Consider the following 26,450-nt stretch of genomic DNA (forward strand, 5'->3'; position numbering starts at 1 on the left):
TGCTTCCCTGGGCATAATTTGCAAGTATGTAAAATGTGTGACCTATTTTGTATGATTTTTTAATAATGAATGCACAAATAAAGCAATGTGGATTAGAAGGGTGGGTTGGATGGTTAGGGTGTGAAAACCATGAAGATAAACCAGTCAGTTTACACTGCCTGCAAATACAACTCTTATTCTCTTAAGCATGAATATTTGCTGCATCACATCCCAAGGAGGAGCTGAAGGAGGAGGGGGTGTGCAGTGTATGGGTCTGGCTTGAATCTTGATTCACACAAGAATATACAATACGTGTGATTTTATTTCCAGACAGATATCCTCAGACTTGTCAGGGGCAGTTGTCTTTCAGTGAAGCATGAATACATGAGGGTTTTAAGTAAATCTGCAGCACAGACATCTGAGAAGCTGCTGCGTAATTTAACTGAAAATCTAAGGATGAGCTTTCACAAGATGGCTGAGCCAAACTAATGGCTTGCTGCTGCCTAAAGGGACAGCTGCTCTGTTCCTTCCCAGTCCTGCTGCTAGTTTATCCAGTGTCTGCTTTATGCAGACTCTGGCATCCTCTTGGTCATTCTTATAATTTCTCTCTTTAAAAAAAAGTCAAATAACAACCAAACCCCAAAAAACTCTGAAACTCCCTTCTTGGGAAAAAACCCCAACCCTCATCAGTTTGTTTTCATTTCCCCATCACTACCAGAAAAGCAGTGTTAGCAGGAATTTGTGGCCAGCAGGTAGGGATCTAGGGAATGCCAGTGTCCTGGAAACATTGAACTCTTTCATGGCTCAGTAGTTGCAGAGAACAGCCATTCAGATGTGTGCCAGTTAACAAGTCCTCTTTGAAACTGATTTCAAACATAGTTCTATTAGAGGCTTTTGTCAGAACCATGAATGACAGTGAATATAAATTTTTCAAGTAAAACAGCTGAAAATACAAAAATATGAAAAGTGCAGTTCAGCTAGTAATGGTGTCCTTGTTTAAATTAGATGAAAGCAGTGCAAATTCAGCTGGAGACATCGAAAATCAGCTTTATAGCTGTGTATTTCGGTCATCTTAACATTACTTGTACAATTATTTAACATCTTCCAATAGGATTTTTAAACAAGATGTTTAAGAAATATCTTAATAATCCTTTTTTTTTTTTTCCCCTTTGTAGAACTGAAGGGAGGTCACCATGGGAGCATTTTTAGACAAGCCAAAGATGGAGAAGCATAATGCCCAGGGGCAGGGGAATGGGCTGCGTTACGGTCTGAGCAGTATGCAAGGCTGGCGCGTGGAAATGGAGGATGCACACACGGCCGTGATTGGTTTGCCAAACGGACTTGATGGATGGTCCTTTTTTGCTGTCTATGATGGGCATGCTGGATCACAGGTTGCCAAGTACTGCTGTGAGCATTTATTAGATCACATCACGAGCAACCAGGATTTTAAAGGGCCAGATGGGCCACCATCTGTGGAAAGTGTAAAGAGCGGCATCAGAACAGGTTTTCTGCAAATTGATGAACACATGAGAGTCATCTCTGAGAAGAAGCATGGCGCAGACAGAAGTGGGTCAACAGCTGTGGGTGTCATGATTTCTCCCCAACACACGTACTTCATCAACTGTGGAGACTCGAGAGGTTTGCTCTGTCGAAACAGGAAGGTTCACTTCTTCACACAGGATCACAAACCAAGTAACCCGCTGGAGAAGGAGCGAATACAGAATGCAGGTGGCTCTGTAATGATTCAGCGTGTGAATGGCTCCCTTGCTGTTTCAAGGGCACTTGGGGACTTTGATTACAAATGTGTCCATGGGAAAGGTCCTACAGAACAGCTGGTCTCACCCGAGCCTGAAGTTTATGAAATTGAGAGATCAGAAGAAGATGATCAGTTCATCATCTTGGCTTGCGACGGTATCTGGGATGTTATGGGAAATGAAGAGCTCTGTGACTTTGTAAGATCCAGACTTGAAGTCACTGATGACCTTGAGAAAGTTTGCAATGAGATAGTTGACACCTGCTTGTACAAGGTAGCCAGACTCGAGAGAAGGAGTTTACTGTGTTTTCACTATTAGAAGTTTATGAACAAGTTAATAATAACTTCACTTCCAGTCTATAAGTATTCAGTGTTTTATGGTAACGTGTTTGTAACCATGTTTCCTAGAAAAACAGTGATAGAGGAGGAAAACACAAAACAGAAACAATGTTTCTCTGGGTGGTTTTGGTTCATTAACATGTTATAATCATGTACAGACACACTCTGATCAATGGAAAATTAGAAGGTGATAGGAGTTTATGGGCAAGCTAAAGACCATAACTGCTCTTTTCTATTTCATAACATGCGTTACAAAACATTAACTCTTAAAACTTAATCAGGTACAGAGTATTTTTCCCCTTCCTAATCTTCCCCTGCTTTCTAGGGCGCATAATAGTAACATTACTGTCATATTTACATCAAGATAAATGCAGAATCAATGAACCTTGACTTCATATTTTGAAGACGTAGCTCCTAAATAGTTTTAATTTTGGTTTAATTACTGTATTTCTTACTCACTGTTGTGTGATACAGCTCTGAAACCAGCTGAAGTAGAAGATAAGACTATTTGGTTTAACAAAACTCTGTAACTTTGTCTGCATTAACTTCTACTTTGTATTAATAAGTTGCACTGTGATGCAGTTACTGAGTTTCATAGCTTGATAATTATTTTGCAAAAGCAAACTGGAAGTCATAGAGTAAAAAAGACTTTTTTTTTCTGAAGAAACAAGACAACATCCCTGCTCTTCCCACATGGCTAACAGGATCATTGTTTCCCATCTGGAAAATTGTAATTGCTGTCCAACACCTTGGCAGATTGATAATGGTTATATTTTTGTTTACTATTTTTGTTTGATCATGCTAAAAACAAATACCAGAAAAGCAACAGTGGCTTGTGGATACTGTGAACTTTGCAGGAGGCAACTGTCAGCACCTCCCCGTACCCATATACTGTTGTTCTGCACACTGGCTTGTTTTTGATCTTGCTGACATCAGTGGAGTTAATTAGTGTTAAAAGTTAAGCCTATGGATGCATGTTTGTAGGCCAAAGCACAAGGGTATTGAAAGTAAACCAAACAGTTACTTTTCATTAGCAGAATGTGTTTGTATTTTTAAATATTGAAGTATTGGGGTTCCTTTATTTGGAGTTTTAAATGTAAACAGTTTTTGCACTGGGCATCTTACAGCTGGGTTTCTAACAAATTCTCTCACTTGCAATATTTCTTGTTTTAAAAGGAAAAGCCTAATAGCTGTGATTTTTGGTGGAAGCACTGTCTGAATTCAGCACCTTCCTGATTAGTGCTTTTGAGCAGTAATCGTTTTGTTCACCCAATCAGCTGTTTTCCCAAAATGATTGGATGGTACTTAAAACAAGATAAAATACACTTTGTAATTATACATTACTAATGTCAGTTTTTAGATGACAGTGGGGTGTCTGTAATTGGCTCCAGGTAGTCTTCAGACCATAAAAGAGGAAAAAACAATGACTTAAGTGTTGTACTGAATGAATGGGCCTGGAATCCTATAAGGGGTACAGGGAGATTAATTCTAATGATAGTATTAATCCATAATAGTGAAAGTTGGATTCTGATACCGTATGATTTGTGAATTTCTGTGTTTAAAATGCTTTGATGTGTGTTTAGCCTAGTGTGTATACATTTCTCAAATAATTTTTTCTTTTCCACCAGGGAAGTCGAGACAACATGAGTGTGATATTGATCTGTTTTCCGAATGCACCAAAGGTATCACCAGAGGCGGTGAAAAGAGAGGCAGAGTTGGACAAGTACCTGGAAAGCAGAGTAGAAGGTGGATCATTTAAAAAAAAATAAGTAACTTTGTTTCTAAACAGACCCCTGGCCCCCTTCCCCTTCCAACAACTAAACCCTTAACACCTACAGGCTTTTTAATAGACCTTCAAGTGCCATTTGCCATCCTGTGTACCTCTGAAAAGGCACTTATATATGTCCTGAAAAAGTTCTGCTATGAAAGTGCAGCAACCTGTAGCCCTGAAAATTACTCAGGATGGCAGAGAATTCATTTATGCTCAGTGTTCTTCCTGAGTCTGTTGACAGCACTGACTTCAGACCAGTGACTCCTGGTTCCTGTTACATGGAGTTAAATGAAATAATCAGAATATCTTACAAAGTGTCTGTGGAGATGGGAATTTGAGTGCCATTTTCCCATATAGTTAAGTACAAATCAGTTAGCTGTAATATTTTATTTTCCAGTAATAATATGATTACAACTTGATTACTGTAATCTTTAACACCTGCTTACATATTTACTTATTTGAAAGTATGTCAGAAATTTGTCAAAGCTAATCTTTAAGCATTCATGACAAAATCTGGGAACTCATCTTACTGTGATAGTAACTTAAAATTTTTTTCTTTAAATTTGTATTTCAGGAGTTCTTAAATCTTTAAGTTGAAATTGTGAGTCTGGGGCTTTTTAGATCACATAAAATATTTGAAATCAATTTGATTCAAATACTTTCTGATTAAAACTGCATTTTTAGTGCCTTTTGATATTTAAAACCAACTATACAGCTTGGAGTTTGTTTCTGAAATCTAAGACATGCTGTATGCATTATTTGCATAGGTTAAGTCTATTTTTGAAGTGGACTCCTCTATATGTTATAAGTCTAGTTATGTGTGTGTGTACTCCCAAGAATCCTTAATAGCACACAGGGCACGATAGGCAGAGCTCTCCACAACTATGGTAGCAGTCATTAGTAAGTTAGAGGAGTACTTGATGCATTTTTTTCCTCCTTAACTTGCGTGAAGGTAACACAGTGCAGCTCCAGAAATTACCCAGAGAACTTGCCTGCATGGGATTTGTGAGCTCAGATAAATCCATGTGCCATTTTTAAAGCACTTACAACCTTGTGTAGGTGCTCCTGCAGAAAGTGCTACGTTTTTGAAAGGCCTCTCTCGCCAGGCCTCGGCAAACTGCATCTGTTCTGCCCCTGAACAAATGGCCAGGCAGACATTTCTGTATTTTAATCTCCATCCTTGCCTGAGAGGAGAGGTTGGTGCACAGTCAGTGCTGGTGTGAATCTCCCTGACAGCATGGCAGGAATATCCCAGTGCAGTCGCACTGCGGGAGGGAAGTGTCAGATGGCTCCCCCTGTGCGGAGCAGGGAGCGGCTTTGCACCAGGCGTGTGAGGAGCTCACTGTGTGTGTCCACCCACGGACTGGGTGAAGAACAAGTGTGCTGTACATTCACACATTGATTCACAGCGTGGTGACTCTCCTTATCTGGGCAAGTACTGCCTCCCTATCTTAGATATTGTGTCTGAGTTCAGACACACCCATGACCTGGAATATGAAAATATGATGAAGCCAAGGCTGCATCTTCAGCTGGCCTCATCGTACCCCAGGAATATTATGGTGAGGAGAGCTGGCATTTTTGTACAGCTGCTTCATTTTATAAAGGAAGAACCTAAACACTGGACCTGCATGTGATTATGGTACATACAAGGAATTTGGCTGCTGGTACTTTGCATTCATACAAATAGGAAATTTGCAGGAATGAGCAAAGTGTGATAATTGCATAGAGGCAGAAGGATTCTGTATGTAGTTATAAAGCACTTTAATATTAATTTAATGGGATGATGTCTGAACAACTTGAGGAAATATATTATACTTCTCCTCAAGGGTCTCTGCTTAATATTTAGAGTTATCCTCAATCTTTTGTCCATTGTTGCACAAAAATATTATTTAAATTAATGAATATTTAGTAAACACTACTCAACCCAGCAGTGATTTGTATCAGCTATTTGCAGAATTTTGGCCTTTTAGGGCTTATGCATGAGGAAAATTGAAAGGCCTGAAGTGAAGCAGAATTTCAAGAACAGGAGTTGATAACTGTTATATTTAACTTAATTGCTGTGCCATTGCATTATTTGTGAAGTAAATGGATAATGCCTTATTGACTAGTAAGGTAGTACTGCTGCAGCATCTAAAACATTATACACTACAGTGAATAATCTTGCTCTTATCTTAGGATACTATAAGAGTGGCAGTGCTTAACTTTAAAAGCCTGATTTTTGGCTGAAGAAACTAAAAAATATAAATAGTATTTTAGAATGATCTTACTAATCTGTAATATCAATTTAAATTATAAATTCATTAAAATGGAAACTTGGTCAAAACGCATATTACGTATTTTTATGCACTTCAGTACTCAGTGAAGTCCAACAAGTAATGGGAGTCAATCCTTTCTAATGTGCATTCTTTTCTGGTTGTATTTTTATCCCCTCGGCCCAGAATATACCTTTATACTGCTAAAAACTAGTGCAAATTTTAAAACTGAATAGGATTTAATAATGATGGTCATCTTGAATAAGGAAAGATGATTCAGATTTTTAAAAATGTAGAAACATTTCTACCTACTATGTCACTGAAGACTCTCCTGATGTGTTTGTGGTCCAGATTTGTAGCTGCAACAAATAATGGAAGAAGCAGCAAGTGTGGAGAAGCATCCTTGTGCCATTACTTGCAATAAATCAATGTTACTCCTAAAGTATCATGTGAACTTCATGGTAGAAGTAATCAGTCATTCCAAAATGTGTTGCTATGATTTGCACTAATACGTGTTATTGATGTGTTGACTCTAAAAAGAAACTTGTCTAAAATTTTTTTTCTGTTCTCATTTTTTACATAAAAATCATTCCGTAATAGATTATCCCTGCAGTATTTATACCTATGTAGAGATAAATAATTTTAAGTTAGCTGTTATATCTTCCTTCCCTAATTTTCACATAAACAAAGTTCTGACTTTTTCTAAAACTTTGTATGGAATTCCCATTTTTGAATCCTTTCTTTTAGGGTTGTAAGTACATTTTTCCAGTACTTGATGCCATGACAATGTGTAGAAGGTTTAAAAGCAAATTAAAGACTCGGGGGTGGGTTGAAGGTGTATTGAAACAAGATAATTCCAATAAATTAAACACAGCTAGCAGACCGACTCCATTTGTTGTGTCTTCAGTGTTCATTCAGTCTGTATCTATAGTTTTATCAAAATATAAATGTATTCATTTAGTGGAGACTGTATGTTAAATGTACTGCAGTTACAGGTTGTGAAACTGTGTAGTATAGGTCAACTATAAATTCCTTATTTTTGTACAGCAGAACTTTAGCACTAGCACAATGTAGCATATTCTAGATGTTCAAAATTGCACAATAAAGGAACTTGGCAAACCAAATCTGAGATCTTGGCTTCTTATTCAGATTTAAGATTCATAGATTATTTCTTTGCTAAATGTTAGATGGTAAAATGAACTTTGGCTGTAGATTTTAAGGAAATGGCAAGTTTTTGAGGTGTCTCTGGTGTGTGGTGTCATCTGCCTAAAATTTAGGGTTTGAAGAAAACAGCTTAAAGCTTTGTGCTGCAGAGTTTAATGCTGGTTGAGGAGTAGGCAGTGTTTCCACTATACCTTGCAAATAATTTACACAGCCTGACTGCAAAACAGAGCTGATGGTTTTTGTAAACACACACAGCCCTGAAAACCATTACATATACAAAAAGTAATTCACAATTGCTGTTTTTTAGGTTTTGTTTTGTTTTAACTAAAAAGGACTGGATACATGTTGGTTTTAAAAGCTTTCAATGTGCCTTGTCTCACAAATTATAAAATGGAAACTTGGTATGTTCTTCTGGAAATTTAGGGCAAAATCTGAATGCTTGAGTATTTTTCAAAAGTGGTACTGATGAATTCCAACTACTTTCAAACTGTGTAAATGCTTTGTTACTTGAAGAGTAGTGTGCATGTACATACATGCATGTCTAGATGTGCACATATGTACACATTATTGTATGCATGTTGCAGGATTCACTTGAAGATGAACAGCACCAGGTCTTAATAATTCATGTGTTTTGCAATTTCTGAGAGCTCATGTTTACAGAGAAATGAATGAGATGCATTTTTTAAAATGTTCTTGTTCTTTAAACTTCGTAAAATTACTATTTTGAGTGACTCTTCATGGGTGGTTTGGTTTGAAATGTCTTGAATTCAAATAAAATTGTGTGCTTTTGTCTTGAGGAGAAAAGTGAAAAAAGCAAACACACACCAAAAAAACCTAAACAAACAAAACCCTACCACCACCACAAAAAAAAACAAACAAAAAAAAACCACCTCCAAAAAAGTCCCCAAACCAACCAGGCCTAAGAATAAACTTAAAGGATGAATGTCTTGACAAACGTGGCTGTGGCTACAATACAGATTCTCTTCACGCAGAAGCTGGACTGGATCAGCTTTAAGTTTCTGACCTGTATTTAAATATCTCCTGAGTTGAGACTGAAACTGTCAATTAGATGTCATGTCCCTGGCTTTTAATTTATGTGTAATAGTTCTTAAAATTTGCATGTTGCTGTAATGCAATGAGGTACAAGTATTGGTTAATACACATACAGCCATGGGAATTACTTCTGACATGTCTAACCTTTTATTTCTTAAAAATATTTTGTTTTCTGTGATGGCAGTAATATTTTATTTTGTGTTGCAGTGATAAAGCTGATGTTAATATCTGCCCCACACCTTGGGCATATTGTGGGAAGATATTACATCTTCTATTTAATGTATAGCAGAAAAGCCAGTAAAGATTTTTTCCCACTGTTACTAGGTAGATGTGTATTTCTAAAACCAAGTCAGCATGTTAACAGCAGTAAATCTGTGTCAAATCTGTTACAGGTTTTTCTTTATGGAACCAAAGTTAACAATTACCATGTTGAGTATGGTCTGTCGCTTTCATTTTTTTTTTTAATTTTTTTTTTTAATGTTAAGCTGCCTTTTTATAAAACTGAGTGTTTCAATCTTTTTAAGTTAAATTTGGACTGCACTTACAAAAAAAGTACTTCTGATTCCCAGAGATCATAAAGAAGCAGGGTGAAGGAGTGCCAGACTTAGTCCACGTGATGCGTACGTTAGCAACTGAGAGCATCCCAAACCTCCCGCCGGGGGGGGAGTTGGCAAGCAAGTGAGTTCACCTCAGTGTCCATGTGGGGTTTGATTTAAATCACATTTGAACTTCAAGGCCACTCTTAAAAGTTGGGGGGCAGGGAGGGGAGGAAGGGCACAGGACAAAAGGTGATGATCTGTTCCGTAGTTTTTATTACTCAGTTGTTCTGGATGAAAAGGACAAGCTTAAGAATGGAGTTGGCTATGAATCATTGCAAAAATTAAATGTCAAACCATAGTTTTGGGAAGGAATGAGAGGATTTTAAGGGTGGCCTGAGTGTCTGTTTTTTGTAATTAACTGGGGTTTCTGGGGAGATGTTACATTTGAACATGTGAAAATAATGCCCTGACTTTAATTACTTGAATTGGAGTGTTATACACTTCAACAAGGAGTGATATGCATAAAATGTTTTGCTTGGCAGCTTTCTTTTCTTGTCTGTAGCCATGTTGTAATTGCTTAAAAATTTGCCTTTGTTCCTCTCTGCTTGTGACAAATCTGAAAGTGAGATAGAAGTCTATCAAAAAAGAAAAGTGGAAGTTAAATTTGTAGCTTTATATAACTGACTTTGTCCTTGAAGGGTACAGTGATGATGCTCTGTGGTTTCTCAAATATTCAGTCTTTAGGGAAGCAATGTGCTTAGCTTGTTTGTCCCCCAGAACAAGTGTGTTTTGGTTCAAAAGATTATTCATGGGCCTGTGCTGTGTTAAAATGGATTTGGCACATAAGATAGAGAGTATTTTTAACCTTTCAAAATATGATTTTTGTATTGTTACACCAAAACATCAGGTGTGTAACCTGTTACACCAAAACATTCAGGCATGTAATTGAATAAATTATAAATTAATAAATGGAATAAACTATAAAGTGATAACTGTAAAGATGGCTTCTAGAAAACAATATTGTTCCTAGAAGAGCTGTTTGACTAAGAGGAGATGGCAATTTAAAGTATAGTAACATCTACTTAGGATGGGCTGCTGTAGTGTTGGAAGTATGAGTGAGTCAGTTACTCACGAAATGCAGCATACAAATTGATTTTTCTTAATCTCCTTTGGCTAGAAGTAGCATCACGGTTGTGAAGAAATGCTGAAGTGATGTGACTTCAGTGGGATTTTGTGTCTCAGCGATGCTAGTTTGAATAGGGAGTTAGAGAAACATTGATTTAATTGGGTGTTGATGTAACTTAAAGCCCTGTTGCCAGTTTGGAAGGAAAATAATGCTTTCCAAGAAACCTGCCTGTATTTAGACTCAAAGATACCTATTTCTTGAAAGATATGGGAAGCTTTCCAATCCATATATGCAATGTACTTTGTGTGTAATTGCTTGATTTTATTGCTTTAAATCCAGCCTCTTCTTTCATGCCCTATAATCATTCACTGCGATGTTTATACATGGTAGTTCTTGACTCTTCAGTGTTGCAGGGTGATTACAAAGCTTGTCATCTGCTTTTTTCCTTCTCTTGCACTCCTTTGTGATTGCTCTGCATGCATTCATCAGCAGTTTAAAGGTTGTTCTTTGAAATTTGTTTTATATGACAGTCTGCTGCTTCATCTTACTTGGTTCTGCAGAAGGGGATCCAAAAGAAAGTTGTATTTAAACTCTGATCTGTCATGATCCATCATTTCTGTTTTTTACTCCCCTCTTACCTTCCTGTTCTCCCTCCAAAGTTTTTTCCTAATATACTGGGAAAGGCAAAGGCAGCTTTTTCCTTCACCTCACATTGGGTTGTGTTTGTTTTGAGGGTTTTTTTGTGGGTTTTTGTTGTTATATTTTTGTTGTTGTTGTTTTTTTATTACAGTTTTCAAGGGGTTTTTTGACTCTCAGTTTTTTACCCTATGTTAAAAGAAATAAATAAAAATCATGTCGCTCATTTGCATGTTGATTGCAAATGTTGTATTCATATTTTTTCAGGCTATTTCTTATCAATTTTCTATCAGTATTAGAAAAGTCAAGAATCCCAGAGATGAAGTTTAATTTCAAGCTATCTTAAATATGCTAAGCATGGGCGTTTTTAAAAGGAGATAACTGTCAAAATGCTTGAAATTTTTTGTAATATATTTTTTACTAGACAAAATTTATCTCAGTCTGAAGATACAATGCACACAACTGCAATTTGCTCTTTTTTTTTTTTTTTTTTTTGCTTTTATTTTTCCCTTTTTTGTTTTTAAGAAAAGATTGCAGGAGAGTACTGTTCTAGAACTATTTGTTCATGTTTGCACATGGAAAGTACATTTTAGGACGTAACACAAACAAAAATGTACTTCAGAATTTAACTTTTGTGTGTCCAAAAAATAACACAGTGCTGTTCCCCTATGGAAGTAACACGTGATACACGAGGCACTACTGCAGTGATTCTTGGGCACACAAATGACCAGGACATTCAATGTCCACTGAGGTTTCTGCTGCCCTTTTTCAAAGTGAAGACCTGACTGTCAGCTTGTGCCCTTCTCCTGCCGAACTCTAAGGGATAGTCAGCCTTGTTTGTCCTCAGCCTAAAGATTTTAAAGGATATGGAATGTTTAAGGACACTTACTTCTAACTTGCAGTAAACATGGTTCTGTGAATTTGGAATCTTTTAGAGTTTGCATTTAAATTAAAATTGGGAATTTGACTTGGGAGGGAAAAAAACCCAACCACAGCCTTAAAATCTTGTGGTTTGTTGTTTTTTTTTCTTTTTGCTCTAGACGGAGTGTGATTGAAGCTGTGTATAATAGACTGAACCCCTACAGAAACGATGATGCTGTAAGTATATTTTCTTTTATTCTCTTTCCCTCCACCTCAGTTATTTTAGCTGTTTTGTAAAGAAAGATATAGCAAATTCCTGTTAAAGAGCCCTTCCCACAAGAAAGGAGTAACACTGTTGTGCTCTTTGGACTGTGAGTTGTAATTGTTTTCTACTGGCTTCTGCTGATCATCATCTCAAAACTCCAGTAGGGTTGATTCATTTGTCCTCTGGAATTTCATTATTTCAATCCTGCTTGGTTTTCCAAGTGCTGCCAAATGTTGGAAAGAGTCATTGGGGGGATTTTTTTCCCCCTTTCTTTATAGGAAACATTTTTTCCTAAATATCAAGAAGAAAAATGCTATATCTAAAGGTTAAACAGATGTGTTAAGAATATATTAGTTTACCAAATGGACTATATAAACACTTTTATTCTGAAGCATAGAGCATCTTACAGCAAGCAAACACTTTGGGTTCTTATATGTCAGTGCTGAGAGAGACATAAATCCATTACCAGGATAGGGGGAAGAAAAACCAAACAGTGAACATGAGCATGATTCCAGTGGCAATTTGATCACCAGAAACAACATTCTGTCACTGAAAGTGCAGTATTTCATAGAGCAGTTAAACTGATCCTTTAGCTATCAGCAGAAATTACTTATATGCTTGGATGTGACATAAGTGAAATGCAGCCAGACATAAAGATTGTGCGTTGGCTTTACAACTCGGCACTAGTTTTATTTGGCAGCCTTCATTCTATTTTTAGCCTGAAAATTTCTCAATAGGGGCTGAAAGAGGATGCTTTACCTTCAAAATACATTCTGTAGTATGTTGCTGTTCTACAAATGTACAGTACACAAACTTTGTGATCATGTTGGCAACTGGGATACAGAAATTTGCATATGGAATAGTTGGCAAGCAGCTCCTGCATTTTTACTCATGCTGCTTTTATTCTTCATTCTTGAAACAACCATTTTGCTCCTTCATATATTTGCTCTCCTTTGCTACTTCTGGTCTTGAAGGAAAAGCTGGAGGTGGTACTTTTGCAAAGGGCAATTTCAGTTTATGTTTTTTTAACTACACCTCCGTGCCAACTGTTCCTCTCTGCTTTGTAATAGATTCTGTGTGCAAGTTTGAATGAAGGGTGCAGAACTTCAGTGCTAAGAAATTATCCTGTGTGGCATTGCTAGAGAGTTAATTAGTCTCTTTCCTCTCCAAGGAATCACTAAGGCAGTGTTTTTGAAGAGGAGTGTAATATTTCTACCTCCTGCAGCCTCAGTAATGATGGAAGCCGTGGAAGCACCAGGATGTGCTGTTATAAAAGCCCATCCTGCCCCTTAATTGCTTAGGGAAAAGGAGCAGGTGATGCTGAAACCATAAAGGTGGTGCACAGGAGCAGCTTGCTCTGATTTTTGTGCTACTGAAGCCCCATTGCTCGTGGTTAACCTGTGAGCCCACCTGATGAGGCTGCTGGAGAAAGCTGAATATAGAGCAGTCTAAGCAAGGGAAAAGGAAACAGGCCTGACACAAAGGCAAATGGGTTAAAAAAAAACTTGATAAAATTAAATCCTGGTTAAACCAGGAATTGGTTAAACATTTGTCAGGCTTGTGGTACTTATACAAAATCTGCTGTTGCCTGTGGGCCTAAATGGAATGAATTTTTGGGACACTCAGGTATTGGATAGGTTGAAATACCAAGTAGTGTGGCCATACAGTTATGATTTGAAGCACAGCATGGATTTATTTTCAATTATTATTTTTTTATATACATTTCTTTTCTTCCCCTTGCAGTTTTATTACCATCCAAAATTACAATTTCCTTCAGTTGCCTAAACTACATTTCTGTAACCTTAAATTAAAAGTGTTAAAATAGCTCTGAGTTATAACAGGGTGTCAGTTGATGTCTGTATCTTCCCATGCAGCGAGGGAGGGCTGAGAACACAAAAGATGATAATGGTGATAACACATGGCATGAGCACACCCTGCTCTTTTCTCGCACCTGTGAGCTGAGTGTATGCATTTTGCGTTACTTTTAACTACTCAGGAAAGAGCTAGAAAGGCTATGGGAATGCTTTTGAGTAACATTCCTAGGATCTTATTTTCAGGATTGATGAAACATTTGGTCATATTTTGAAATTTCTTGGTTCTAATGTTTCATTAATGAAGAATATGTGGGGTTTAGGTACTTTTTAAAAGCTATTTCTGAAAGGGGAGAGAAAACTGACTCCTGAAATGATTTAAGTCTTTACCCTTTTCAGTCTGGATTATCCAGAAACTGCCGCAAGGATGGGCACTCCAGACTTTAAAGGGTTCCTTCTTTTTTCTTTAAGGATTCTGCCTCAACTGATGATATGTGGTAAAACTGCTCATCTAGCTGTGGAGTTCACGTTTCATCCTGCAAATGAAAGTGCAGCCCAACCTCAGTGACCCTTCTTAACATCCATCCTCAACCTTAATTAAAGAAGGGGAAATGATGTGTTGGTGAGAGTGACTACAGCAGTACGACATCTAGCCCAGGAACTGATCTTTTTTGTAAAACAGACTTCTGTAAACGTGATTTCAAACCATAAATTCATGTTGTAAATCAGACTCCAGCAATTTATGTTGTATGATTTTGTTTTTGTAAAGTGCAATTGTCTTTGTACAAAATGCTCATATTTAATTATGAACCGCTTTAAATCACTATAAAGGTTAGAAGAAATGTTTTGGCTTGTGTGATACAACGATATATATCCCTTTTAAAAATCATGTTGTGGTTTTGGATTGCAAGGAGCAGCAGCCTAGCCAGCTAGGTGCTCAAGAGGTGCACAAAACTGTTAAAGATAATTTTTTGGTTTAAATGAAGGCTGAACTCATGGGCAGCCTACCTGAAATTAGTGTGTGAATCTCGCTTGGCAATGGAAAAATAACTTAGGAGTAGCGCACATTCCTCAGCAAACATATATCATTGTCTTGGATGCACTCCTGCTCTCACATTGAGTCGAAGGGATTTGTGATTTTGAGTTCAGTGGGAGTTAAATCATGCCCTATTAACAATATCCTGTTCATACATGTACCAATCTTGGGATTAGAATGCCTTGGTTCTTTGCACCTCTTTTTTCATTAACCCTTACCTGAAACTACTAATCACTGAGCACGAAGACAACTTTCTACATAAAGTAGGAGTCTGCAGCATTTTTACAATCCTGATTGGCTGGGTCTGCTGCTGTTCCAAGTAAAATACTCTGAATTCCATTTTATCAATAAAGCTTGATTTAACAAACAAGACATTTACCCATAAATGTGTAATTCCTTCTTTTCCTGCCTTTTAAAATGTCAGTGCCATTGTAAATTATATTTTACTTGTGGAAGAGTATTTTTCTTAATTGGTAGCCCATTTTTAAAATGGGAAGGATTTTGATTATTGCCCAAGACATAGCCATATGCTAGAGAATGATGTGGGATTAATCCGTTACCCTATTTTTTACAAATGTGGGTCTTTTCAGGCTTTTTGGTGTTGCTTTTTTTTTCCCCCCACTCCCTACTGAAAATGTGCATTGGTTTGAATTTGCCTACTGTTTGATAAAAATACATTTGTCAAAGCCTGACAATCTTTAACATTTTATGGTGTGTGTTTTTAATTAACCCACTTACTTAGAATGAGAGACTAGTGGTTAAACAGTACTTGTGATTTGAGGTATAGCATGTTGACAATATTTAACTGTTTGTTGTTTAAAATCCTAATTTAAAATTTTATAAGATAATAAACTAATTTGATTTAAGCTTAGCTTTCTCCCATTGAGCATACGAAAATTAAGTTTTCAAGTCAGTCGTGTTTGCAAAACTGCTGTTTTGTGCACCTTGTATTGTCTTTTTGGTTGAGAATATTGTATTTAATATGTAGTTTACTCATTTAGTAGGCAGATTCCTCAAAAGGAAAATCAGTAAAACAAGTAGATTGTAACATTTACTGCAGTTAAACAGAATCAGAACTTGGTGTATAATTACTTTTTGATAGGAAAATGTAGTACAATGCATTTTGCTATATTTGTCTTTCCCTAACTTTGACATATACATATTTGTATATATAGCCTTAAAACTAATGCAGAGTTAGGGAACACTGAACAGTGAAAAAGTAACTTATAGTGTCTTGGAACTAAGTATAGTATATACCAGCAAACTTTTCTTTTATCCCTCTTGTCTATGTGGGGTGCTTAAACGTAACTTCATTGTATTCAGTTTGTAATCTGTTCAAGCATGAATGAAGAAAACATAAGCACTATTTGTATTTATAAATTTATAGCAATTTTTGCTTAAACAACCAGTTCCTTACCTACCTATGAATAAATGCTTAAAATGTCTAATTTTGTTGTAGAGTGCAAAACTATAATGATGTTAAGTTATAGCTTCACAGGCACCTAATTAATGAGCGTATTTAATAATACATGGCGTATTAGTGCAAAAAGCTAAACTTGATTTAGGACTAGGCAGATAAAGCTCTGTCTTTTTTTTCTTCATAGAGACTGAAGTTTAGTTTTGGAAACTGCAAAACCTTGAACTGGACTGTGGAACCTTTGAGTTTTAAACTTTAAAAATCGGAAGCAAAACTGTGGTGTGAAAAGCCATACTTCAAACCATAATCACTTAAACTGTCTCAGTGACAAAGGAGATTTTTTTGAAGCCTCTTCTGAGGAGGTCTCCTGAAGGTTTAGAAAGAAAATAATTCTGCTGTTGCTACAGGCGATGTGAGTAGGTTTGAGGGTAGTGGCAGAAAGGCCGTTTCAGGCCTTTCTCTCTCCCGCCTACGTTCAGCGTTTTGATGAGCTCAGAGCACTGAATTATGATGTATGCATAAACACTGCCATTTTAGATACAGACTTTGATTACAGAATAAACCAGTTAAGTGTATAAAGCATCCTAGAAAAGAGGCAAGCTGTACTTTTTTCACTGCTCTGAAAAGAAAAAAGGCACTTTTGCACCTTTGTGCATCTCCTTCTTGCACCAGAAACTTTTTTTTTTTTTTAATGCTAAAAACGTTAGCACCTCAGGGGCAAGGCAGCAATTTTTATTTTGAAATATTGTGTGCTATTTATTTCCCTCTTGGAAAAAAGATTCCTGTGTGACAAAAATGAAAATTGTGTGATGTTAACAGATGTATTTTTAAATACATGTTCAAATAGGATGGTCCCGATTTGCTTGTTTTTAAAAGGAAATTACATTTGTAAAACTACTTTGCTTCGTATGCCATGCAACTTTGTTTTCCTTCTACATTTGACAGCTTCACTGGCTACAGTTTCTGTGAGTTTTGTTATAGTCAGATTAAATGTTTTGCTGATCGTTCTGGGAGAATACCTGTAACTGCTTTATAGACAACTGTTCCAAATAATTCTCACTAATTCAGCATTGAAAATATGTTCAAGACAGAGGCTTCTAAAATGTGCTTTAAACTAATGTTGGATGAACTAAATGCAGTGTCATTGAGTAGGATCCTTGTTGTGCAAGGCTCTGTAAATCCTTTGTATCCGTAGAGTCCCCCGTACTTGCGCTGGGGCAGAAACAGAGCCTGAGCCTTTCAGCTGGGCTTGCTCTCAGTTGGCCCAGGAGCAGCCCCACCACAACCTTGAGGCACGGCCATCATCCAGTTAAACTTTGAGCTGGAGTCAGAATTGGAGAGAGGAGTTTGATCAGCTTGTTAAACTGCTCTGAACTGCCGCAGTCGTAGGTTGTGTCAGTGAGGTGCCTGCTGAATACTGAGCAGCAGATGAGTCACGGTAGTGCTTACCTTGAGAGCTCCTGCAGGTGCCAAAGCTGATCTTTTCAACATTGACTTGTAGCAAATTGACTTCAAGGTCCATTACATTATTTATTGCAAAGCTGGTGCTGCCACTCTAGAGCTCCATGTCTGAGCCATTTCGCTCAGTTCAAGAGTTGGAAGCTTAAGATGATTTAACAAAATTAGGGATCAGTATTCACTTCAGTTGATTCCCTGATAAGAATCCCACTTTAATCTTATACACTGGGGTAGGAGACACTTCCTATTGCATTCCATTTTTAGTAGTTTATGGTCTAAGGATATGGTTTCATGATCTTACACCAAGATTAAACCATTGCTCCTAGTTTGCCCCTACTGCCTTTTTTTGTGCCAGTGCTTGTCCTTACGTGAGTGTGCAGTGCAGTTCGGAGAAAGAAGAAAACTCCTCTTGAGCTGGGTAAATCCAGCTGTGGGGTGCTGGTGCTAGGGAAAAATGGAGAGTAGGGAGACAGGACTGAGAGCAAAGGAATGGTTGCCCCACCCCTCCTGCCACAGTTTAGGAAACCACACCCAGATAAATCATGGCTTGTGTAAGAGAGCATTGAAGCCTTTGCAGATCTTTCCCCACTTAAGACAAACATTTTGCTTCGATAAACGTTTCTTTTCTTTAAACTGGAATCATCAAACTTTGGTCTCAGTGTCTTGTGTGGGAGTTCTGTGCTGACAACCTTCCTCTGTGATCATGTTCCCTAGAGATTTGGAGCTCTGTCCTGTGGGAGAGACAGCACGGCTGCCACAATTAGGTTAATGATATGGCTGTTACAGTTTACCTTAGTTCAATGTATATCAGGATTTCGTCACGCCAAGATGTTCACCTCCATCTCTACGTGCACCTTCTTGAACTGTTTATGTTCAGTTCATTTGTTCAGCACAAATAACTTGGTGTATTTCAATTCCTTGGTATTTAAACTTGGCCATGTCTGAAAGGGGTTAGCCTTCAGGAAACAGTGCCCTTTTCCTCATCCTTTGGCAAACACAGTATTTGATACAAACCTGATGTACCTTGCATAGACTCAGAAACAAAACTATAGAGCAGAACTATAGAGCTACAGGGCTGTATCTGCCATTCTTGTGTAGAAAATGAATTGTTGCTTGGTGCCAAGCTTCACCAGATAGGAAAATAATGTCTCCTAGATAATGACTGTGGCTCCTTGTTACTGCACCTACTGTGTCTGGGGTCATTGTACCTGAGCCTCTCTAGACCAGTTCAGGCTGTAAACTCTGCCTGAGTGGAGAGGCTTTTTCAAGTGGTGAAAAGAGGCTCCAGATGTGAATTTCCAGGATGCTGTAGCACAAAAAAAATGACTGTGATTCCTGCTATAAGCTGTAAAAAAGCAGCAGAATTTAAAAGTATCACACTGTGGCTAAATAAATTTGACTGACTTGTCTGAGATATTGATCAGAGAATCCGATCTTTTGTGAGCTTTTTCTGTGGAGTGCTTGCACAGTCTGCAGCTTTCTGCAGACCCAGGTGTGCACATCTGAAGCACTCTGTGGCCTTATTTTGCCTAATAATGTTGCTTTGTAAATGAGGTAGCAGCCACCTGGGCTGTGGCACGTGTTCGCAGGAGGTCAGGAAGCTGTAGGAAAACTCGAAGCTTCTCTTTAGTATCATGGACCACTAAATGTATTCAAGTAGGAAAAAAAATAGACCAGTTAAAATTGAGTTTACGTTGTCTCCCACTGACAATTTGTTTCTAGAAAAATGATAAATACTTCTGCCATTTATTTAATATGTGAAAAAAATGTCTGGAGCTTTAATGTCATGATTGTGTCAGAGTTATTGACCTGTAGTTACTTAGGCTTTGTGCATATTCCTCATTTTCTCTGTGTTTTAGTTTGATGTTCCTTTTGTGTAGCAGTAAAACAGATCTTTATTTTCCCCATGTCTTGTACACATTTTTCTAAAGCCTTTGCTTCCAGGCTAAGGGAACAGGAGTGATAATGATGTCTTACAAAAGTGTTTTGAGAGAGGTTTGCTCTAAATGCAATGACTACGAAACCCCCTAACTTTTGCACCACAAAAATTGGAGAAGTGGGCTTAGCTTCAAAAATGCCTTTTATAGAACCAAGAAAACCTGAAAGTGTCAAAACTTGGATAGAAGTGGCATAACAGGTCAGATTTCTAGAGTGGTTTATGGATAGACAGATTTTTACACGTAACTTGAACTGATTCCTGCCCAAATACTTTTTAAAATATCACTAGGCATCTGCTTTCTTTTTTTTTTTCTTTTTTTTTCCTTTTCTTTTTTTTTTTTTTTTTCCAAAATGGGAAGAATAAAATTGATGGTCCTTACTACTGTGTAACCAGGCATTTATTTGAAGGGTGGGTGCTGTGTCAGGCAGTACCATTTTCCTTTTACGAGGACGACATCTGCACTTCTCAGCTTGCTCAGTAGCATTGAGGCAAAGCTCAAATTCCTTTTTGCTTCCTTGAAGTGTTGACTCTGAATAGCTTGGTGGGAGTTTGGGGTTCTTACACATGGACAGGACTCCCCAGGTGTGTGTTGTGAGGAGGCCTCTGGAGTTGAAAGAGCTGCTATTGTTATTTATTTTGAGAAATACCTTTAAGAAAAAGGAGAAAACAGACTGGCAGGTCCTAAAACATTCAATACTTTTATTCTATCGATGCCTGTAGAATAAGGTCCAGAGTTTAATTTCAGCTATTACTGAATTCCAGCCAGTGCAAATACTGGGTAGCCGATTTCATTTTCAGTGTTGGGATTTCAGGCTGGATCACAGTATTTTTGTCCACACTAGAGGGGAAAATTAGAGTCAGGTTTGGGAAAATCAGGCACAAACTTTACTTTACATCCTGCTGACTTTGATGGAGCTTTTGCTCACAACATACAAATTTTGCACATGTTGTTGGAGCCTTAACTGTCCCACTTCTCTTGAAATGAAAAACAAAAGCAAGCTTTATTCAGTTTAGATTTTGAAGAAGCTTTTCAAAACCAAAGGGAAGACAGTGGTAATGTTTGATTAATCTGAGATAATTTCTTAATTCTTTAAACATCTAAGATTTTTTTTTTTTTTTTTGCTTTTAAAACCTCAGAACAGCACACTTTAAGAGGTTTGGTCTTTGATGCAGTGCTTTTAGCTGCAAATAAATGAAAACCAAAATAACATATCCAGGATGGAAAGACAATGAGACCCTGAAAATGTAAGAATAGATGTCCTGAACTTACATTGAAGTATATCCATGTCCAGTGATGAATTCCTGAAAGGTAGAAACTAGATGATCTTTAAGGCTCTTCCAACCAAGATCATTCTATGGACCATTCTATGAAAGGATCTTACACAGTGTTTATAGGGAACCTTTTTATTCTTGCTGAGTGATGCCAGACCAAGAAGTCTGCTGCAATTTGGAATTTCCAGCCTCTTAAATTAGAAACTGGGCATTGCACACCAGAGTCCCCAGTGCTGGGATGCTGTTATGCCATGTTCTGTGGGTTAATGCCCTGCAGCCTGTGGGAGTTGGGAATTGGGGTTTCCTAGCCTCTTCCTGCTAATCACCTTGGGCACCAAGAGTTAAATTGTGTTTATTAACCTGATCTAACTGTTTGGTGCCAGGAATCCACTTTTTGAAGTAAGTGCTGAATTATGCAAATATTCTTGGCAAATGGTGCTGGGTATTTCACAGCTCAGAAAAGTCAATTATTCATGACCAAGAGTTGATAGGAGACAAAAGCCGAGGTTCTCCCATCCAGGGAGTGCTGGATATCTGAAAAGTGTGAGCTTTGACTTCCAGGACCAGCTATTTTAAAAATCTTTATGAGCAGAGATTTTGGGTTCTAGCATCTGTCTTGTTCCTAAGACCACGTACAAACATGCTGAATTAGAGAGTTTTCACCTGTCTTCTCACAGAATTGACTCCACGCCATACCATAAGAGTCTCGTTTGTAGTGACATGCTGTGCCTGTCTTTTTAGAAAATTCATGACCTCTTTATATCTATTTTGTGGAAAGTGTAACTTTTTTCATTGATGACCTGTATAAATGTGTGTTACGAATGGAGAGATTTAAGCTTGAAAAGCATGTTTGCAGATTACACAGCTTCATTATGGAATTTATAAATTTAACAGAGTAATATACAAGAGCATAACTATTTTCCTTAAGTAGAATGTATAACAATATATAATAAATTATTCTCCACGTAGTTCACCCACTATTTACAGTTTTACACAATTCAAACTGTGTGTTTACAGAAAGTTCAATAAATGTATATTTTGTACTATGTACAGATTCCTGGTCCCAAAGAAAATGTGTGAACTTAGTTTCTAACTTAACTTTTGAGATTGTACTTTTTTTTCTTTTCTTTTCCTTTTTTTCCTTTTTATTTGTTTGTTTATTTTTTGGTTTTGGGTTTTTTGTTTTGTTTTGTTTTGGTTTTTTTTTAGAATCAGTTGAACAAACTGCATTATGCCTGTTGATGGTGGAGGCTTGCATTGGAGTAAACAGGAATTGGAAATATTTCTAATCTACAAAAATGATTCCACTAAATAAAACAGGCAATTACATCGTGTCCGTGTATTTGAGTGCAATGCTACACCGTCCTCGCATCTCTTTTATTGTCCCTGATTTACAAACTTTACAGGGTTCCTGCAGTTTTCTGGCTCAAGGGAGTTAGATTAAAATGAGATACTGAGGGTTTATCGTGATCACTTTTAGTTGCAATTATAAAACTCACTCCTTTTTGCTGGTTTTTCGCTTTCATGTTGAAATTCCAAGATAAAGCTGCATGTGCTTGGCTGCAGCCGCAGCATTCCCCAGAGGCTGCCTGGTCTGGGGCTTTCAAGAGAACTAGGGATGGATTAGGATGTCCAAGTTCTGGAATACTACATCACACAGGAGCAAAACACATTTGTATCTTTTGCCCTGATTCAGATTCAGTACTGTAAAGTAAAAGCTAGACCTTTGTAATATAACTTCTAAGAATTTAAGGACGCTAAAGGCTAAAATAAATATGGTTTTAGCCTTTATGATTTGAAGTAAAAATGAGCATTGTGTGTTACCAGCTCACGTTTGTCATCTGTGGAAATCTTTATAGACAGAGCTGGAAGGATTCTGCCATGGACTAAATAAATAAAACCTAGGGCGGGGGCAGGAGGGGATTCTGCTGTCACTTGAGACCTGGAGCAAATTTCTGTATTAAAAGAACTTAAAAGATTTCAGCCCCATCCCTTTAAGGATGAAAACTCAAAACCACTGAATTTTCTAGCAAAATAACAATATTTTCTGTGGATTAAAAAAATGGAATTGCTACGATAAGATTGACTATTATCCTTGGTTTACATTAATGGAGCAGACATGAGAGACAAAATATATCCCTTTGTTTTCCAGCTCAGAGTGTATAAAAAGACTGTTTTATCCTAAACTGGAAAATATGCATTTTAATGTATTTTCCTCAAAGCCAAAGAATAATATACCTCTGAAAAAGATTGTTGGTTTGTTTAAATGGTTTTTTTCAATCTTGACATGTAATAATAAATTTGAATGCCATCCAAGCTGTTTAGATAGAAATATTAAGCCAACTGCAGGTGTTCATCGTGGCTGAATTTCATGAAGCTGCATTTATGTAAGCAAATTTAAAAGAGGCAGAACCCTGAAGCCTGGTTAAGTCATTTAGCTCATTTCAGTTTTAGTTCTCAGCAATTTTTAAGAATATAGGAGATGATTCTAGCAAGTTCTGAAGAAACAGAGGTGAATTTGGCAAAAAATAGAAGATCTAATATTTACTGAAGATTTGATTGTATCTGAGAGGTCTTTTCCAACCTTCATGATCCTGCGATAGAAATAACTAAGAATTATCCCTGCAAGTACACATACACAGGAGGGGCTCTGGGACTTGGGTGAATGTGGTGCTTGGCTCTCTCATTTGTGAGCTTGTAGGGCTGGAAGTTCACCAGTATAATGAGAATTCTTATATTGATGAAGTTAATATATACCTACCAAATTTAGAGCAAACTTTACAGTGTTTTTACTGGAAGTGGGAGAGCTTAAAATTATCTGTAGCATTTCAAAGGTCTCCCACAGCTGTGGGACACATTTATTCTCCCAGTTAGCAGGTTTTTCTGGGGTACATGCTCTATTTGAAGAAAATGCTTGCTTCAGGTTTTTAATCCTATTAAATAGGACTGAAAACTTTGTGACCTACAACTTAGACTTGTCTTAGTCTAAGGTTTGCTGAACAGACATTTGAAAAAGGGAGTTTATATTTACAGTAGAGCAGATATGAAGAAAATACAATTAGCTCTGTGTTTTCTTGTCTTTACCTCTGCTCCTTAGGAATAAAAGTGTTTGTGACACCGTCCAGTGTCCTGCTGATTCTCTTTAGTAGGAATCATCTTGCTGAAGCTGCATCATGGCTCTTCCCTCTTACTCTGAACAGAACATCAGAATTTCTGGCTCGTGAACACCAAGTGGAAGTCAGAGAGAACACTCACTTTCCTCTGAAATTTGAGTCCTATCCCATACTATAAGAAGGAAGCAAAACAATTCAGGGTATATTACAAGCATGCAATAAAACATTTTTTAAAGGCTTTTTAGGAAACAAAGCATTTTCTCATCTGTTTTTAAAACAACCTGGGAGTCTCTGGGCCAAGAGGAATAGGATTATTTGGACAAGCCTGTCCTCCAAGTCTTTTGAGCTGTGCTTTTTTGTTTTCCCCTGCATTTCTTGCTTATCCAAATTACCTTTTCCAAAATGCCAGAATCCTTTTGAAGTATTCTTTTAGAAGAGTAATTTATTCTTCTGGTGATCATCCCTGTCAGGGGTACAGTAGGAGTCTGTTACCTGAAGAATATGAAGCGACACCATCAGCTTAAATCAGTCTTAATCCTGAGAATGTTTTAGTTCATGTTGTAAGTATCTAGAAGTGTGCAGTTCAGAGTGGTTTTTGGAACTTTGTACTTGCAAAGTTGAAAAGGTGTTTTTTTTTTTTTTTTTATTTATTATTCAGGGGATTTTAATGGTCACCTGCAGCTGTCTTAGCAGGTTATATACAACTGGAATAGGAAAGCAACTGAAGTCAGCCCCCCGCTGGTTGTTGTTAACTCCCAGTAAAAAACTGCAGACTGATCAGATGTCAAGAATCAGTTTCAGGAAGAAAAAAAAACCCACAAAGCAGAAGGCTGATAAAGAAGGCTTTTAATGATAGTAATATCAATTTAATGTGCAGCATTAATTAAAATAATTAAATATTTAATTGCAAAAATATATTAACTTAATGCTTCTACACTCTTAAAGCTCATGGGAATTTCAGTATGAAAACTTTATTGTTGTGTAAGGAAATATGGATAGGTGCCAGCCTGAAGGGGTGAAGCTTGCCCTGTTTCAGATATTAGGCTGAGGGTCTCAGTTTGCCTGCACCCAAAAACCTCAGCATGGGCATGAGTTCAGTGCCAGAATAACCCTGCCCCAGGCCACAGCCCAGCTTTTATTGTCTAATAACAATACAGAGATTTCATATTAGCATTTGATATAGGGCTGTACTCACCTTATCACCTGGTTTCTAGATAGACTGTAGCCTTTAGCCTGATTTTTATATTCCCTTTACCCAGGGATCAGCTGGGTCTTGTCCTGTGGCTGCCTCTTGCTCTGCATGCAGTGAAGCACATTCCTTCTGCCACCTCTCCCGTGCACCTGATCCCTTTGATTCTTCTCCCTTGTCCACCTCTTTTTGGCCTGAAGCTGCCAGACTGTTCTGTAAAAGTCTGAAAATCCCCTCACTGTTGGGAACTGTGTTCCCTCTTGCATCTTCTCTGCATTTGCAAGGTTTTCTCATACTAGGGATAGTATCATTCTACATGGCCCCCCCTGGCTCCCTCAGGCAGCTGTGGAGAGTGATACGGTTCTCCCCTAGTTTTCTGCAGGCTGGACCCTCTCCCCGTGTTTGAGGCACTGCTAAAGAGCCAAACTCTTCCTGCAGGCAGGTAACTCATGCCGTGGTGTGAACACCTCGTGTTGTGTCCATTCCCCCCGGGTGGATCCCACGCTGGCAGCATGTGCTGAACATCCATTCCCAGCTGAGGCCAGGCAGCTCCTTGCGTGCTCAGGAGTAAACCCCTTCAGATGTTTGTGTGGCACAGCACTCACAATTCATTTCCTCTGCTGCTTCTGCTGCTGTGGGGGAGTTTGTGAGAGAAGAAACAACAGAAGACACAGTTGCACAGTCTGTTAGCTGACGCAAAAAAAAAAAAAATGCAGCTACTTCTGACCCTTTTTTTTTTTTTTTTTTTTTTCAGTACTGCTTGACTTCAAAAAGGTTTTTGCACCATTTCCTGGAAAATGTGCTTAGTCTAGTGGACTGGTGCTGCTGTATCATGTACTCAGTGTTTGAAGAGTGTGTGCTTTTAAGTGATGTAATCCCTGTGCTCCAATTTATGAGTTCTGTGGAAGTAATGCTCTCCAACCTGATTCCCAATTCTTTGGATCATAGAATCGTTTACATTGGAAAAGATTATCAAGTCCTGCTGTTAACTCAGCACTGCCAAGGCCACCACTAACCCATGTCCCCAAGTGCCACATTCACACATCTTTTAAACACACCCGGTGTTGGTGACTCCACCCCTTCCCTGGGCAGCCTGTTCCAGTGCTTGACAACTCGTCCGATGAAATTTTTCCTTAAAACCTTAAAATTTTCCCTAAAATTTTTCAATAGAAATCTCACCTGGCACAACTTGAGGCCATTTCGATTTGTCCTGTCTCTGTTCCCTGGGAGCAGAGACTGATCCCCATATGGCTGTTCCCTCCTGTCAGGGATTTGTCAAGGGTGAGAAGGTCCTGCTCCTTTTCTCTAGGATGAGCCCCTTTCCCAGCTTCCTCAGCTTCTCCTCATCAGACTTGTTCTCCAGGCCCTTCCTCAGCTCTGTTGCTCTTCCCTGGGCAAACTCCAGCCCCTCAATGTCCTTCTTGTCCTGAGGGGCCCAAAACTGACCCCCAGGATTCAAGATGTGGCACTGATGGAG

The 26,450-nt window shown here is 38.0% G+C and overlaps 1 protein-coding gene across 2 annotated transcripts in view; it reads left to right on the forward strand.

The window, feature by feature from the left end:
- PPM1A (protein phosphatase, Mg2+/Mn2+ dependent 1A) overlaps positions 1-22,005 on the forward strand; it is a 35,436-nt gene extending 13,431 nt beyond the window's left edge. The window contains exons 2-6 of one of the 2 annotated variants that reach the window (XM_066321608.1): positions 1,155-2,006; positions 3,700-3,817; positions 8,881-8,989; positions 11,653-11,710; positions 14,021-22,005. In XM_066321608.1, coding sequence (XP_066177705.1) covers positions 1,173-2,006; positions 3,700-3,817; positions 8,881-8,989; positions 11,653-11,710; positions 14,021-14,050 — 1,149 coding nt within the window. In that variant the 5' untranslated portion in view covers positions 1,155-1,172 and the 3' untranslated portion in view covers positions 14,051-22,005. The remainder of the gene's footprint in view (positions 1-1,154; positions 2,007-3,699; positions 3,818-8,880; positions 8,990-11,652; positions 11,711-14,020) is intronic. The other variant, XM_066321609.1, reaches the window with a different exon arrangement.
- Positions 22,006-26,450: the final 4,445 nt, after the last annotated feature.

Source organism: Sylvia atricapilla, chromosome 6 (genome assembly GCF_009819655.1).
Source record: "Sylvia atricapilla isolate bSylAtr1 chromosome 6, bSylAtr1.pri, whole genome shotgun sequence".
In the NCBI taxonomy this organism is placed as follows: domain Eukaryota; kingdom Metazoa; phylum Chordata; class Aves; order Passeriformes; family Sylviidae; genus Sylvia; species Sylvia atricapilla.